Source organism: Carassius gibelio, chromosome B7 (genome assembly GCF_023724105.1).
Source record: "Carassius gibelio isolate Cgi1373 ecotype wild population from Czech Republic chromosome B7, carGib1.2-hapl.c, whole genome shotgun sequence".
In the NCBI taxonomy this organism is placed as follows: Eukaryota; Metazoa; Chordata; class Actinopteri; order Cypriniformes; family Cyprinidae; genus Carassius; species Carassius gibelio.
In genome coordinates, this window is record NC_068402.1 from 6,656,053 (window position 1) to 6,669,840 (window position 13,788).

At 36.3% G+C, this 13,788-nt stretch overlaps 2 protein-coding genes across 4 annotated transcripts in view; one reads left to right on the forward strand and one right to left on the reverse strand.

Moving 5' to 3' along the window:
• eml3 (EMAP like 3) overlaps nucleotides 1-9,515 on the reverse strand; it is a 31,992-nt gene extending 22,477 nt beyond the window's left edge. Inside the window, exon 1 of one of the 2 annotated variants that reach the window (XM_052560386.1) lies at nucleotides 9,054-9,515. In XM_052560386.1, coding sequence (XP_052416346.1) covers nucleotides 9,054-9,078 — 25 coding nt within the window. In that variant the 5' untranslated portion in view covers nucleotides 9,079-9,515. The remainder of the gene's footprint in view (nucleotides 1-9,053) is intronic. The other variant, XM_052560385.1, reaches the window with a different exon arrangement.
• Nucleotides 9,516-9,554: 39 nt separating this feature from the next.
• Nucleotides 9,555-13,294, forward strand: ecsit (ECSIT signaling integrator). Of its 2 annotated transcripts, none has more exons than XM_052560388.1 (8): nucleotides 9,555-9,684; nucleotides 10,310-10,500; nucleotides 10,586-11,000; nucleotides 11,088-11,311; nucleotides 11,730-11,787; nucleotides 12,127-12,275; nucleotides 12,619-12,739; nucleotides 12,834-13,294. In XM_052560388.1, exons 2-8 carry the CDS (start codon nucleotides 10,363-10,365, stop codon nucleotides 13,079-13,081), a joined length of 1,353 nt encoding a protein of 450 aa, XP_052416348.1. In that variant the 5' UTR covers nucleotides 9,555-9,684; nucleotides 10,310-10,362; the 3' UTR covers nucleotides 13,082-13,294. The 2 variants fall into 2 exon arrangements, with proteins under 2 accessions (XP_052416348.1, XP_052416347.1); XM_052560387.1 differs by having other exon boundaries at nucleotides 9,609-9,670.
• The last annotated feature ends 494 nt before the right edge of the window (nucleotides 13,295-13,788 follow it).

Genomic DNA, 13,788 nt, shown 5'->3' on the forward strand with positions numbered 1-13,788 from the left:
TAACCATCTGGTCCGGATGAAATCAAAACAATGAACAAATCTGGATCAGTGGCGGACTGCAAACACGTCCAGGGTGAAAGCAAAATGAGTCCGTGCTGCGGACTGCATATGCACTGCAGGCAGATTATGCATAATAATATCCATTTTATGCAAGTGTTGTCGGTCTAAAATTGTCGCCAAAGGCGGCAACACGAGCAATTTGCTCCAGCACCTTAGCCGCAAGCACGTCTTGGAATATCAGCCAGCAGAAAATGCATTGTACACCTGATTATGCATGAAAAAAAAAACTTCATAAACCGGAAAAAACTGGTATAATTTTGAAAAAAAAAACAGTATATACATTTTTGGTCAAACCGCCCAGCACTATGATATGCCTTTAAGGGGTCATTGGATGCCCATTTTCCACAAGTTGATATGATTTAGGGTCTTGTGAAATTTTGTGAAAAGTCTATAATGACTTTGGTTAAAATTTCTCAATAGTAGTGTAAAAAACACCCCTTTTACCCTGTCAAAATCAGCCTTTTTTCAGCATGCTGTTCTAGTTCATGTTGCTTTAAATGCTAATGAACTCTGCTGACCCCGCCCCTCTCTTCCATGGGTTGATGAGCAGACTGTACTTAAACTTAAGTCGCAAAACTTGCTAACTAGCACATATTGGGAAAGGAGATGTGCAAAGATTCATAAAAAAAAAACCTTACACTCATTTTTTCTGTGGATGAAGCTGGAACACAAATAATTTGCAGTTTAAAGTTTATTCTGGAGCGGTGCCTTTAGTTATAGGTGCACTGTACTATTATAATGACTTTTAATATAAAAATTTTTACATTTACATTTTACAAACAAGGATAAATGCAAAGGATTCTCTGTGAGGTTCCAAATCAATGACATTCCTTTGATCATTAAACAAAATTACAGTCTGACATGATAACTCAGTTTCAGTCAGATATTAATTTGGCTCTTACAAAGCAAGGTGAGGAATGACCTATTTTATATAAGCAAGCTGTTGCAAATGATTGCTTTGAGTTCTTTGAAATACAACAGGAAGTGCGCATAACCAAAGGTCCAGACTTCCTGAACCACAAATTGAGGCATTTTGTGCTCTTTCAGAGAGAGACAAAATGAAGCCTAAACCTTAGCTTTCTCCTTTTCTCATAAACAAGGCTATTCAACGCCTCTGGATGAGAACCATGACTCCTCTGCTTTCTTCCCACAATGGGTTCATTGAAGATGTGGGACGCTCTCTTCCAGCTAACATGTTTTTCAGTTTCACAAGACCAACCAGAGGCCAAAACCACAAATGCACCAAACCGATTTAAACAGGGCCAAAGTGCTGCGAGTGCACTGCAGCCACAAATATGGACTAATAGTGAATCTACGAAAATAACCTGAGCTTCATGATACAAATAATTTAATAGCCCTGTTTTTGTTAAATAAACTTAATTTCTGACTGCAGATGGCGATGAGTCAAGAAAAAAAATTGATAGTTCACCCCAAAATTACAATTCATCATTTACTCACTCACATGGATTTAAACCTGTTTAAAACCACACCAACTCACATCAACCAATATTGCATATGCCTAATTCTTCAAAAAATCAAAATAACAGCTGAAGTGGATAACTTTATTTTGGGTAGGACTAGTCCTTTAAATGGCACTTTTCTAGAAGATTTTACTTTACAATGGGGTTAACAACTACAGGGCTGATACCAGTCCACATGGAGAAGTGTTTCGTTTAACATTACAAAAAACACATACATTTTGTATCGTATAGGCACTTTTTCCACACGGATCCAGCATTTTGGGAGAGTGAAACCGATGTATTTTGAAACCTAGTACCAGTGTGAATAAATCTGAAAATGCCGCCCTTTGCGTTTTCATATGGAGAGCGAATCCATGTATTTTCCGAAAGGATGATATTATCAGCCCACGTCTCGCCCTTGGTCAGACCCCGCTACGTCACGTAACAGAAACAAAAATGTGAACTAACACTGAACGTGTTTGTATTTTAATTAACACAGATATTAATGTATTGTTCCATGTTCGTTTGTATATTGTGCGCAAGGTTTATGCGCATAGTCCAAGTCATCTTCTCCATTTTTATTGTATCTCTGTTGCAGAATTAGACGCAGATATTTCTTGAGACGAAGTAAAAAAAAAAGATTGGATAGGCAATGCTCTGGCTTCATGTGGACGTAGTCTGACATTTCAGCAAATTTCGGATAAACACAGACAAGTGAACTAGGATGTGGCAACAGATCTACTGTATATTTACATCCACATCAACCTCTGGCTGAACTCCACGTGGCCCAACAGTCTCTTAACTGATGGAAAACAGGCAGATACATGCCCAAGAAAGAATCAAACAACTTTTGAGATCTTAAAAGATATGAGCAAACCACGTTCACGATAAAACAACAGGGATAATTGTAATGCAGATCTGCCAAGATCATTCCATGCTGATATCAAACCTTTAACAGCAATAATAGATTATTGAAAGTTTTATAGGTGAACTATATAACTAGTAATTTATCTCACTGTTAAATTTTTTTGGAAAGCGATCAAATGAAAACATCTCACGCAATTTTCAAAAACCACCAAGGCGATCAAACTTTTTCATAATGAAATGTATTTATCATTCAAATTCTGTTGGTCAGCCTTTTTTACCACTCTCCATACATAGAACAAAATTAACCTAATTACAAATGAATATGAATTGGAAATAAAACGTGCAAGTTTACATAAACCAGAAACAGAATCATAAAATTTTACAGAAAATATAACATGTATAATATTATAGTGTTATGTTGTAAATGTAATCTAGAAAATCTAACACAATGTACAAATGTAATAAAAAGTACAGTACAATACTAGTAAAAATTAATCTACACCTATTGGAACTAGTGAAACTGTCCAACTTCAGAACAAACTGCTGTGTTTAACTTACACCAACGCTGAATGAGGTATTCTTTTAGTTTTCGAACAATGGCCAATTATTTCACTACAGCATTTTGTTTCTTCAAAAAAATAAAAAAGAATGCGCTAACAGTGCAACTTGCAATTCTTGCTACCGTAATACATGGGAACAGAAATAATTAATGTCACTTACATGCGTGGTTTGGCCTAAGATTCCAACATTAAGACCACCTATGTTCTGTCTGTTGCAGTTTCAGTGCAGTCACCAAACAAAAGGTCTGAGCTGCCAAGTACTTTGTTTGTCAGTACAGCGAATTGCAGTGTAACACAATATGACCCGACTGGTTTGGACGGTAATCAAAAGAAAGGAACAAAGAAGTGCTCTATTTTTGCATGTTAAGTTCTTCAGTCTGTGTGTGGAAATTGTACAGATCCAATACAGATGCCCACCATTTACAGATCCAACGTTATAACTCACCATATTCTCTAAACACCTGTTTGAATGAGGATTACCAAATGGTTAATAATGAGAGACAGATGTCTCAAGAATCCAATCTTTCCACATTCACTTAATCCAGTCAACCCTTTGATCTGCGAGGTTCCCACACGTTCGGATTGGTGCAAATCTACACTTCTACAGTCTTAAAAAAAATAAAGGTTCTTTATTCAAGGGTTCCACTAAGAACCTTTAATCCATGGAACCTTTTCAATGCACAAAATGCATTTTGGATTATTAAAACATTATGCACACAAATAATAAAAAAATATATATTCTAGGTGTTCAGAGCAGTTGTTAGATGTCAAGTTCAGCCCAAGTGTAATACTCTGGGTTTGGTCGAATCACTAACTCTATGAGAAATATTAGTAATAGTAATGCGTGCCTTAGCATGCAACCCCAATAAATCCAGTTTGCAAGCTCAGATGTGACATAAATGATTGCATTTCAACAGCAAAACAATAGTGTTTCGGCTTGGTTGTGTTTATGCAAAATGCTGCACGATTATCCAACAGTAGTCCTCCAAGTACTAAATGCCTTGCTGATATTTTGGTCAAGAAGAACTCATAAAGGAAATCATAAGTTTTTTTTTTGATTGCACCTATTAAAATCAAGCCAGCGTGTACACAGAAATGCCAGTGGGCTGGTAATACTGGCACTAACAAGGCCACGATTATGTGGCACAGTCTGTCTGCCATTTGAGAATAGAGTGGGCGATAACTGCAGAGATAGTAACAGACAGTAAAAAAGACTTTAATTGGCCTCTATGAATTTGGAGTATTGACATTTTAAAAGCCAGAAGCAAGAGGACAATGATTGCCCTCATGCTTCTGGCTTCAAGAACTGCTGTAGTCTAAAATGTAAAAGTGTCCAGCAGAGTCTGAACCAGTTTCATTAACAGCAAGCCAGTTTCTTTTTAAGAGATTCATAAAGGTCTGTCGGTTGTGCTCTGAGCCAATCTATCAGGCAGCGATTTGAGCAGGCCAAACTGCACTCCTGTGCACATGAGGAATCAATTAGTGGTTTGTGTTCATCTGGAGGTTTTTCTTCCCAAGGTTTTTTTTTGTGTGTAATTTTCATTTGGTAGTTTGCGCTTTCTTTCTGCATACAAAATATTGCAAATGAGTCTTGTAGGTGAAAAAGAACATTTGAGAGAGCTCTCACTCACATTTGGCAGTTCTTCTAAACTAAAATGATTGAAGTAAAACTATTGAAATAAAGCTGAAATGAAATAAAATTTTAATATTAGATGAAAAACTTCAGACGATTCATAAGAAGATCTGAAATGTTGCTTTGGCAATTAACCAAAACAAATAAGTTAACAAAAGTAAAGAAAATAACCCTGGCACTGGCTCAAGACAAACCCTTAATATTTATTTAATAAATGTGAGAGACATCAGTTTCTACATCTGTATCCTGGAAATCTTCAGATAGGAGGAGCATGAGTCCAGTGGAATGAGTCCAGTGAGACTTGCAGGACTAGAGAAGCGTACGGTCTGTAAAACTTTAGAAACAAAGAGGACTTATTTTGCCGGAAACACTGGGAAATTTGAGCACATTTAGAGTCACATTGATATGAGAGAGAAAGTGACAGAGGAAAATAACTGCAAAGATGCAGGCACAACATCAAATTTGTAAACTCAAAAAAGAAAAAACCAATCTGGATCTGGCCTGCATGGTTTCTTTGAATGTCAGAGCCAACCCATGTCCCAAATTACATTCCCTTACTCCCCTTTCGTTTCCCTAAGTGTTCTGCTCTGACATTCTTCTTAATGCAACCCATATGCAAAAATGTGTTTATCAGCCGTTCTAAACAACAAAAAAGCCTTGTTTGCACAAGAGAAACATCATACAAAAATCTCATATCTTATTTCACAACCATTCACTAAATACAGACATTACAACATGAATTTATGATAATGCAAAAAAAATTCCAGAATTAAACCACTTTAAGCCAGTGCATTAGCAGCCTAATTAAAGATAATCTTCCCTAAGACCCCTGAACACTGAGAATAGAGTTCTATTACATAGCTTACAGCATCACTTAAAATAGTATGAGAAGAAACACTATGCATTTTGCAATGCTACATATACTGTAACTTAATTTTTCTTGTCACATGACTGCAGCATGTAAATTTTTCAATGTGCAATTAATGTGTTATTTTGCATATAGCTGGCAGTCATACCCAACAATAAGCCAAGAAAGATTCTGTTTTATTCTGGCATGAAGGCAGGCCAGTTCAAATGCATTTCTTTGTGGAATACTGAACTGTTTTCCTGTTTAAATCATAAAAGAACTAATAATTCACACTTTAAAAAACAATGCAGATCAAAGTCAAACAGCTTGGAGTAGTTATGATCCCCAAGCAAAAGTGCAGGCAGGATCTGCAAGCCCAAATAAAGACGTTCAAATAAATAAAACACACACACACATACACAAAAAAAAAATCAATCAACGATGAGCGACTGCATCTCAACCATGGTTTACAAAACCATATGCTCCATGCAAAACAGTTATCTGAACCAAGTCTGTGGAGCATTTGGTATCCACTGTCAATCACTGATTATTCAAAACAGTTTCCACTAACTCTGGGATAAATCTGGCCTTGCACAACTGTAATATGAATCAAAATCAAATATTAGAATGTTCGTTTTCACTTTGAGCCATGATATCATAAATGAAAGTGTCATAAGGCCTGTGTGGTACTTCTCCACTTCTGTTCGCCCACCTCTCGCTGCTCTCTTTCCTGTCAGCGTTGCGTCGCATCGCATCGCTCATGGCTACGGCGAACTTCCTGTACGGCACTGTCCGCCCCTGCATCTTCATTCTTACTCACAAACACAAATTCTCACCTCCCACAATGAGACAGAAAGCAAGAGAAAACTTTATACAACCTCCTTCAAAGTTTATTTGTAGAAGAAAGAAATATTAACTAGCTGGGAGGCTTTCTTGCTTTTCTCCAAACAAATTTGTCGGTTATGTTTATTTTTTTCTCTGCAGGATAAAGAGAAACAAATTAGACCGAGTCGATCCAGATTTTACGTCCAAACTGATTCCGATCTGTTACTGTTATGAAGTCAAGTGAGCATTGTTATGCCTCTCAAAACACAAGAAAGACAAGAAAGGGTAGTGAGGAATTCATAGCGAGAAAGAATAACTCATGCGTTTGACATCTTTTAAACCTAAGTCAAACCCTGTACACGAAGCTACATTGTAAAAAAAAAATTTTTTTTTAATGAAACAAACTATCACGCTACTGAAACACTACTTGTGTATTACAAGAAAATGCCATCACAGTTTTACTATTTTAAAGTTTCACCTTTAATTCAACATGTTTCTTGCAATCTCTTTGTAAAATGTACTGCCAACTTCTAAGTGAATACGGTTTCTACAGCATTTTTTTTTTGTGTATGTAGGAGTTTCAAAATGAGGACCCACTTTATATTAAGTGGCCTTAACTACTATGTAGTTACATTTTAATTATTATTTTGGTACAATGCACTTATTGTGTACATACATGTTTTTACATTGTACTTATATTTGAAAAATATCTGCACATAATTACATCTGTAATTAATTTCTGTAATTACATGTATAATTACACGCTGACCCATCCCTTACACCTTAACACACCCTTAAACTTAACCATACCACCAAATCTGTCCCTAACCTTACCTGTTTCCCACCTCAATAGCAGCAAAAAAAGTTGCAATACAATATGAACACAATAAGTACATTGTATTTATTTTTTGTTTAAGTACATAGTAGTTAAGGCCACTTAATATAAAGTGGGACCCAAAATGATTTCCAAATGTTGTTTCAAAGATATGTCATTTTGACAAGTCTCATGAATTGGAAGCCTATGCAAAACTATTTATTTGTAAAGGTTTCAGGTAGCACAACAAAGTTATATTTACCCTGATTTCTGTGTAAAACCAAGATAATTCTTTAATAATCTGAATCTGATTCAAAGTCTGCTTTTTTCAACATGAGGAAAACCAAACACCATGTCAACTATTGCAATTGCACCAATGATCTGCTATCTCTGGCAGTCATCTCTTCTGACATGATGCAGACTTTGAGGCACTTGAGACAGACAGAGAGCCCATCACAGAAGGACAAGCTGGGAGAAATTAAGCATGTGTGGTAAAAGCATGATGCCAGAGGGCTTCCTGCATGACATTTACGGCTCTCCACTGGCCCAGCATGTTACCAAACAGTACACAAAACAAAAGCACACGCAGCGTCACCACTACAGACACCCATTCAACACTGAAAACCTACCGTGCAAGCAATGTCACATTATAACCAACAAAGCTGTCTAGACACCAAACACACTATAGCAAGCGATATAAACATTTAGTCATTACAAATAATAATACTTATGCTTAAAATACTAGTAATCCAATGGATACATGTACTGGTTTCAATCTCACTACTAATAGTATTTAGTCCAGTTTTTCTTTATTTAGGAGTGGCTGAATATGGATTCCAACGGTAGCAGTTTAATCTTATGAGTAAAGTGTTTAATTAAATGATAAAGAGTAGCCATCCTGTCTAGTCAGTACGAGAAGAAAAAGCACAGCTGTGACTAGTGAGAATGAAATACTACTAGGGTATATAGCAGGGTACTAGTTAACAATGTGTTTCTTTCATTTATTTTTATTTTAGATACTAGTTGGTGTTAACAGATAACTGTTAAATTGGCTTGCTATAGGGACTCAGAAACTTTTAATGTAGACAAAGAGACAGTATGAGTTATCTATGAAGGCCAACAGAGGAAGTAAGACTTGGATTGCTTGGATTTTCTTTTTCTCGATGCATTGAACTGCAGCTGTTGTCTTTGTCATTGAAGTCTGCATGGCAATAAAACTTAAGCATGCTATAAAAAAAAGAATAGAACAACAGATTGAATAACTTGATATACAATAGTGCACAAATGGCTGCATATCTCCAGAAGACACAGAAAACCTTTTGAGCATTAACTTACAACAGGTTCTCCAGATTTTACCAGGTTTAACAAACATTTCCTACACAATACCACAATTTCAACTGTTACTTTAAAAAAATCAGTGATCTCTCATAAGCATAAGATAGTGTATTTCTCTCTCATCCTGGGCAGGCCTGCTGTCTGGTTTTAGAGGAGTTTTGTGCATATTTCAGCTATCTTGACTTCCCAGCTAACAACCAGTTTGTCTGACCAGGCTAGAAGACCAACTTAGGCCAGTTTAGGCTTGTTTAAAACGCTGTCTCGTCATCGTTAAAACTTACCAGTTTTAATTCAGCAGCAATAACTGTAGTTACTATATGTTGCAAGAAACTTGGTTACTATAATATTTGTTTTGCTAGGGAAGTCTGATAGTGTCAGTAACACAGTCTGTTACATCCTGAAGTTGCAACACACACTTTACAATACCTAGTTAAATAAGTTGTAAAACTTTTGACAGTATACATAAGTACACATAGAAAACAGACTGGCTTCACTGGCACAATTACAAACTCATACTCAGAAATGTTGTTGGCAAAACATTTTGCTCCAACTAACGTTAGTCAGTTGGTTCTACAACAATAAACTTCACTAGTTTATATTTCATAGACATGCACATGGTAAGTTACAAAACCAACCGTATTTATCAACTCACCGAGACTATTCGTAGATCCATCCATGTCTGAGTCAAACACTCCTTAGTATTGTTTAATATTAGTAAACCTCATTGGCAGAAACGCAATGCATAACTCTATGTATGCTGTCAACAGCATCGTGGAGGAGCCACTGAGAATTACAGAAGCTGTTGTGACTGTAAAATCACTAATCCAGGAAATGAGCAGCGAGCCTCTCTATCGCATGAGGCAAGTGCAAGAACTCACGGGCTTGATTTACTCTAGGAACCGCGTGCATGTAACTTAAAGTTGATTAAGCGCGCGCTGTTTCTACTTTACGCTTCTAACTGCACGAAGCGCTAATGAAATACGTCGCACTACGTCGCTCCTGTATAGATTCCTCCTCCCAAACCCCGGTTAAAAAGATAAAGTTCAAACAGAACTTTGACAGCAGCACCTGTAGATTTCATCCAATACCTCTCTGCCATCTAGCGCTGATGTTGTGAATAACAAACCAAGCCCGGAACCAACGTGCGTAAGAACTCTTCTTTAGCGTTTCTGGGGGAAGTTTAAAGACGACGCACTAGGAAGCGAGTCGATGCGTGTTTGGTTTGAAGGACTTGACCATAGACTTACAGCAGAATGAAATCTGAGTGGAGTGAGTGAGTGATAGTGAGTTTCCACAGTCTTATCTCGCATTTCTCTTAACTATATGATTATTTTATTTTTAAAGCGTCATTAAATTATTACAGAATAATGCAATAGCAAATGTCACAAAGTGATTATCATTGATTATATTTCAATTAATTACTCTGAACATTCAAATTGTATTATAAATGATTAATTACTCAAAGACTGATAGACAGAATAATTAACAATTACTCTAATATGGACTTCTAGATACATCTAACAATAATGTGTTTATTGCATTATTTAATTTAATAGCTAACACACATGTAATTATTCTAACATGGATATAGATCTGATAATAAAGTTATTATTGCATTATTTAATAGCTAACACACACATGTAATTACTCTAACATGGAAATATAGATATATCTAACAATAATGTTATTATTGCATTATTTTATTTTATTTCTAATTACTTAGATCTAATATAATTATGTGATTGTTAAGCATTATATCACTACTATAACATGGATATAATAGATAGATCTAACAACATGATTATTGCAGTATTTAATTACAGATAGATAAATACAAAGATATTCATTGCATAAATGAATTAATAAAAAATTATATTGACAGTGATATTTTTTCTGTTTGCTTTCTAGGCTCATTTCAGCACATTTGTGATTCATCTGCTGTGGTTTGTGATGTAATAATCATGAATGCTCCTCGACATCTTTTGCGGATCCAGTGTATTGGGTGCGTTGCATGTTTTTTGGGGAAACCTGTGAAGCGATTGGTTCTACCTGCTGGAGCACATCTGCAAACCCCTGGATCACAGCACAACTACGGCCAGGTACCTACTTGCCTCTGAATAATGCTGCTTTATAGACTGTGTGCCTGTATTAATGTGCTGTGTTTTTCTGTCCAATTTTCTTAAGCTTCTGAGGCCATTCCACCACAGCGCAGTGTGCTCCACGAGTCGTCCGAGTCAGACACAGCTTGAAAACACAGCTGATGATGAGACACTTAATAAAGGCAAAAGTTTAGTCACACATGATGATTTATTTGAGCGAGCTGCTAGAGACTCAAAGACCAAGGCTGATTTTAACAGGGTCGTGGATGTTTTCAGCAAGAAGGACATTCGACGAAGAGGCCATGTGGAGTTTATTTATGCTGCTCTGAAGAAGATGCCAGAATTTGGAGTCGAACAAGACATTACGGTCTACAACAAACTCCTGGATGTGTTTCCAAAAGAGGTGTTTGTTCCACGTAACTTCATTCAGAGGATGTTTAACCACTACCCACGGCAGCAAGAGTGTGGAGTACAGCTGCTGGAGCAGATGGAGAACTATGGTGTGTTTGCACTCTTGTAGGAGAGAAAGAAAAACTGATGCATTGCTTTAATGATTTGGTAATCCTTTGTCTTTTTAATACTTCCAGGTCTCATGCCGAATGTAGAGACCAAGGTATTGCTGGCTCAGATATTTGGGGAAAAGAGTCATCCGATGAGGAAGTACCAGCGTATCATGTACTGGTTTCCCAAATTCAAGCACGCAAACCCCTTCCCCGTCCCACATGTGCTCCCCAGTGACCCAGTAGAGCTCGCTCGATTCAGTCTTACCCGGATTGCAGATGACCTGGATGCTAAAATAACAATCTATCAGGTGACTGTTAAATCTACAACTTAAAGCAGCATCACAAAAGCAGAACCACTCCTGTTCAAAAGTTTGGGGTTAATAAGATTTTTTTGGGAAAAAAGTATTTTATGATCAGGCCTAAAGATGCATTTGTTTGATAAAAAATACAGTAAAATTACAGAAATATTATTATAATATACAAGACACTTTTTTTTATTATATTTAAAAATGTTTAAAATAAATTATTTTAAATTACTATTATATAATAAAATTATATTTAAAAAATGTTAATATGTAAATTGTTTAAATTATATATTATATATATATATAATGTACATCTTATACATTATATCTTAGTAACACCAGACTTTTCAATGGTAGTGTGTATTTACTGGAAATAAAGGGTTTTCAGTTTAATAAATGTGCTTTGTTTCACACATTGCAGTATCCATCAACAGACATCACTGAGACCGGTGAAGAAGTTATGCGTCCCCATATTGTAGGTATGTTGCTTTTACCATTACTGGCAATTGAACTTGAAATTTCAGGAATATTCTAGGTTAAATGTATATCATCTGTACCACAGAAAATAATAAGAACTCACAAAATGCTTTAGAGTTCTTTACAAATACTATCCAACTTGTGCAGCATTCAACCTGAAATATTTAACTATAATTTGACCATAGTACTAAGGACCAGTTGTAATGCTTTCATAAGTGATTGGACATTACTTTTTGTTGTTGTTGCTTTTAATTTTTAAATAATTATTGGCATAAAAGGGATTTTGGATACTGTTTGTGAAATTAATTAAGCAAAACAAAACTGATCTTTTATGCTGTCAGGTATTCAAAGTCCAGATCAGCGCTCTCTTCTGGCCAAACACAATCCCCGCAGGCCTGTGTTTGTCGAAGGCCCGTTTCCACTGTGGCTCAGAAAGACTTGTGTTCATTATTACCTACTCAGGGCAGACCCTATCCCGCCTGAGGAAAAGGTACAGGAATTGGGCTAATGATGGCATTTCATGAAGGTCAACATATCAGAATGATTTCTGAAGGATCATGTTACATTGAAAACTAGAGTAATGGCTGCTGAAAATTTATTTTTGCCATTATGGGAATCAATTACATTACAATAAATAACAGTTATTCACAATGTTACTGTTTTACTATATTTTTGATCAAATAAATACAGCCTTGGTGAGGATAAGAGAAAAAAAGAAATGTATTATTGCAAATTTAGTAGTGTAATGCTTCAAAGTAAATGAATAAATAAATTAAGACTTCATTCTTAAAGAATTTGCATTCCAGATTATGTGGCTTCTTCTTTTCCTGTAGGTTGAGGAAGAGTTTGACCCTGAGATGATTGGTCCAGAGCAGAGTCTCTTCTACCCTCAGCGAGTGGAGCTCGACCTGGAAAGAGACATGGGTGATGATTTCAGTTTCATTGTGGATGATGGTGAGTCTCGTGTTGTTTTGTCAACATGGTTTGAATACAATGGTTTGCATATCACCAGACACATACAATGATGTCTGTTCATGTGATCCTGCAGTGGAAGAGGGGCCGGTTTACGCCATGTGTATGGCTGGTCAAGGAGACCAGGCGACTCTGTCTCAGTGGATTTCTGGTCTACAGGAGACCTGTCCCATATTAGGCCAGATCCCAACAGTGTTCCGTCTGGATTCTGGACCCAGAGAACTGCAAACCTCGTCGGGTGCTCAGCAAACCCCTGAGCAGGAGGTTGAAACAGAACAAATTATTGAGGAGGAGCCGCTACTCTCACAAAGAGTGAAACAGTGAGAGCCATGCCAATAGATGTGCGTCTAAAGACGACGAACTGTGTTTCACATCAATCTAATATGATGAACCTTATATTTAATTTAGTTACCAGGTAATGTCTTGTCTATTACACACTATTTTTGAGTTGCGGTCTGTCTACAGTATGCAGAGATGCTCTATGATATGAATATGCCATAAATGGATTTGGCAGTGCAATAAAACATACATTCATCCGATATTTTGATTTCATTGAATTCGTTTTAAGTTGATAATTAGTTTAGAACAATTTTAGTTTCACCATTCTAAGCAAAAGTAGCCAATTCTCTATGCAACATTTTTGTCATAAAAAGGTGCATGTAATGCTAAATTATATGTGACCCTGGAGCACAACATCAGTCTTAAGTCACTGGGGTATACTTTTAGCAATAGCCAAAAAAACACTGTATGGGTCAAAATTATAGATTTTTCTTTTATGCCAAAAATCATTAGGATATTACGTAAATATCATGTTCCATAAAGATACTTAGTAAATTTCCTACCATAAATATATCAGAACTTAATTTTTGATTAAGTAATATGCATTGCTGACAACTTCACTTGGACAACTTTAAAGGCAATTTTCTCAATATTTCGATTTTTTTTTGCACCCTCAGATTCCAGACTTTTAGCCAAATATTGTCCTGTCCTAACAAACCATACATCAATGGAAATATTATTTATTCAGCTTT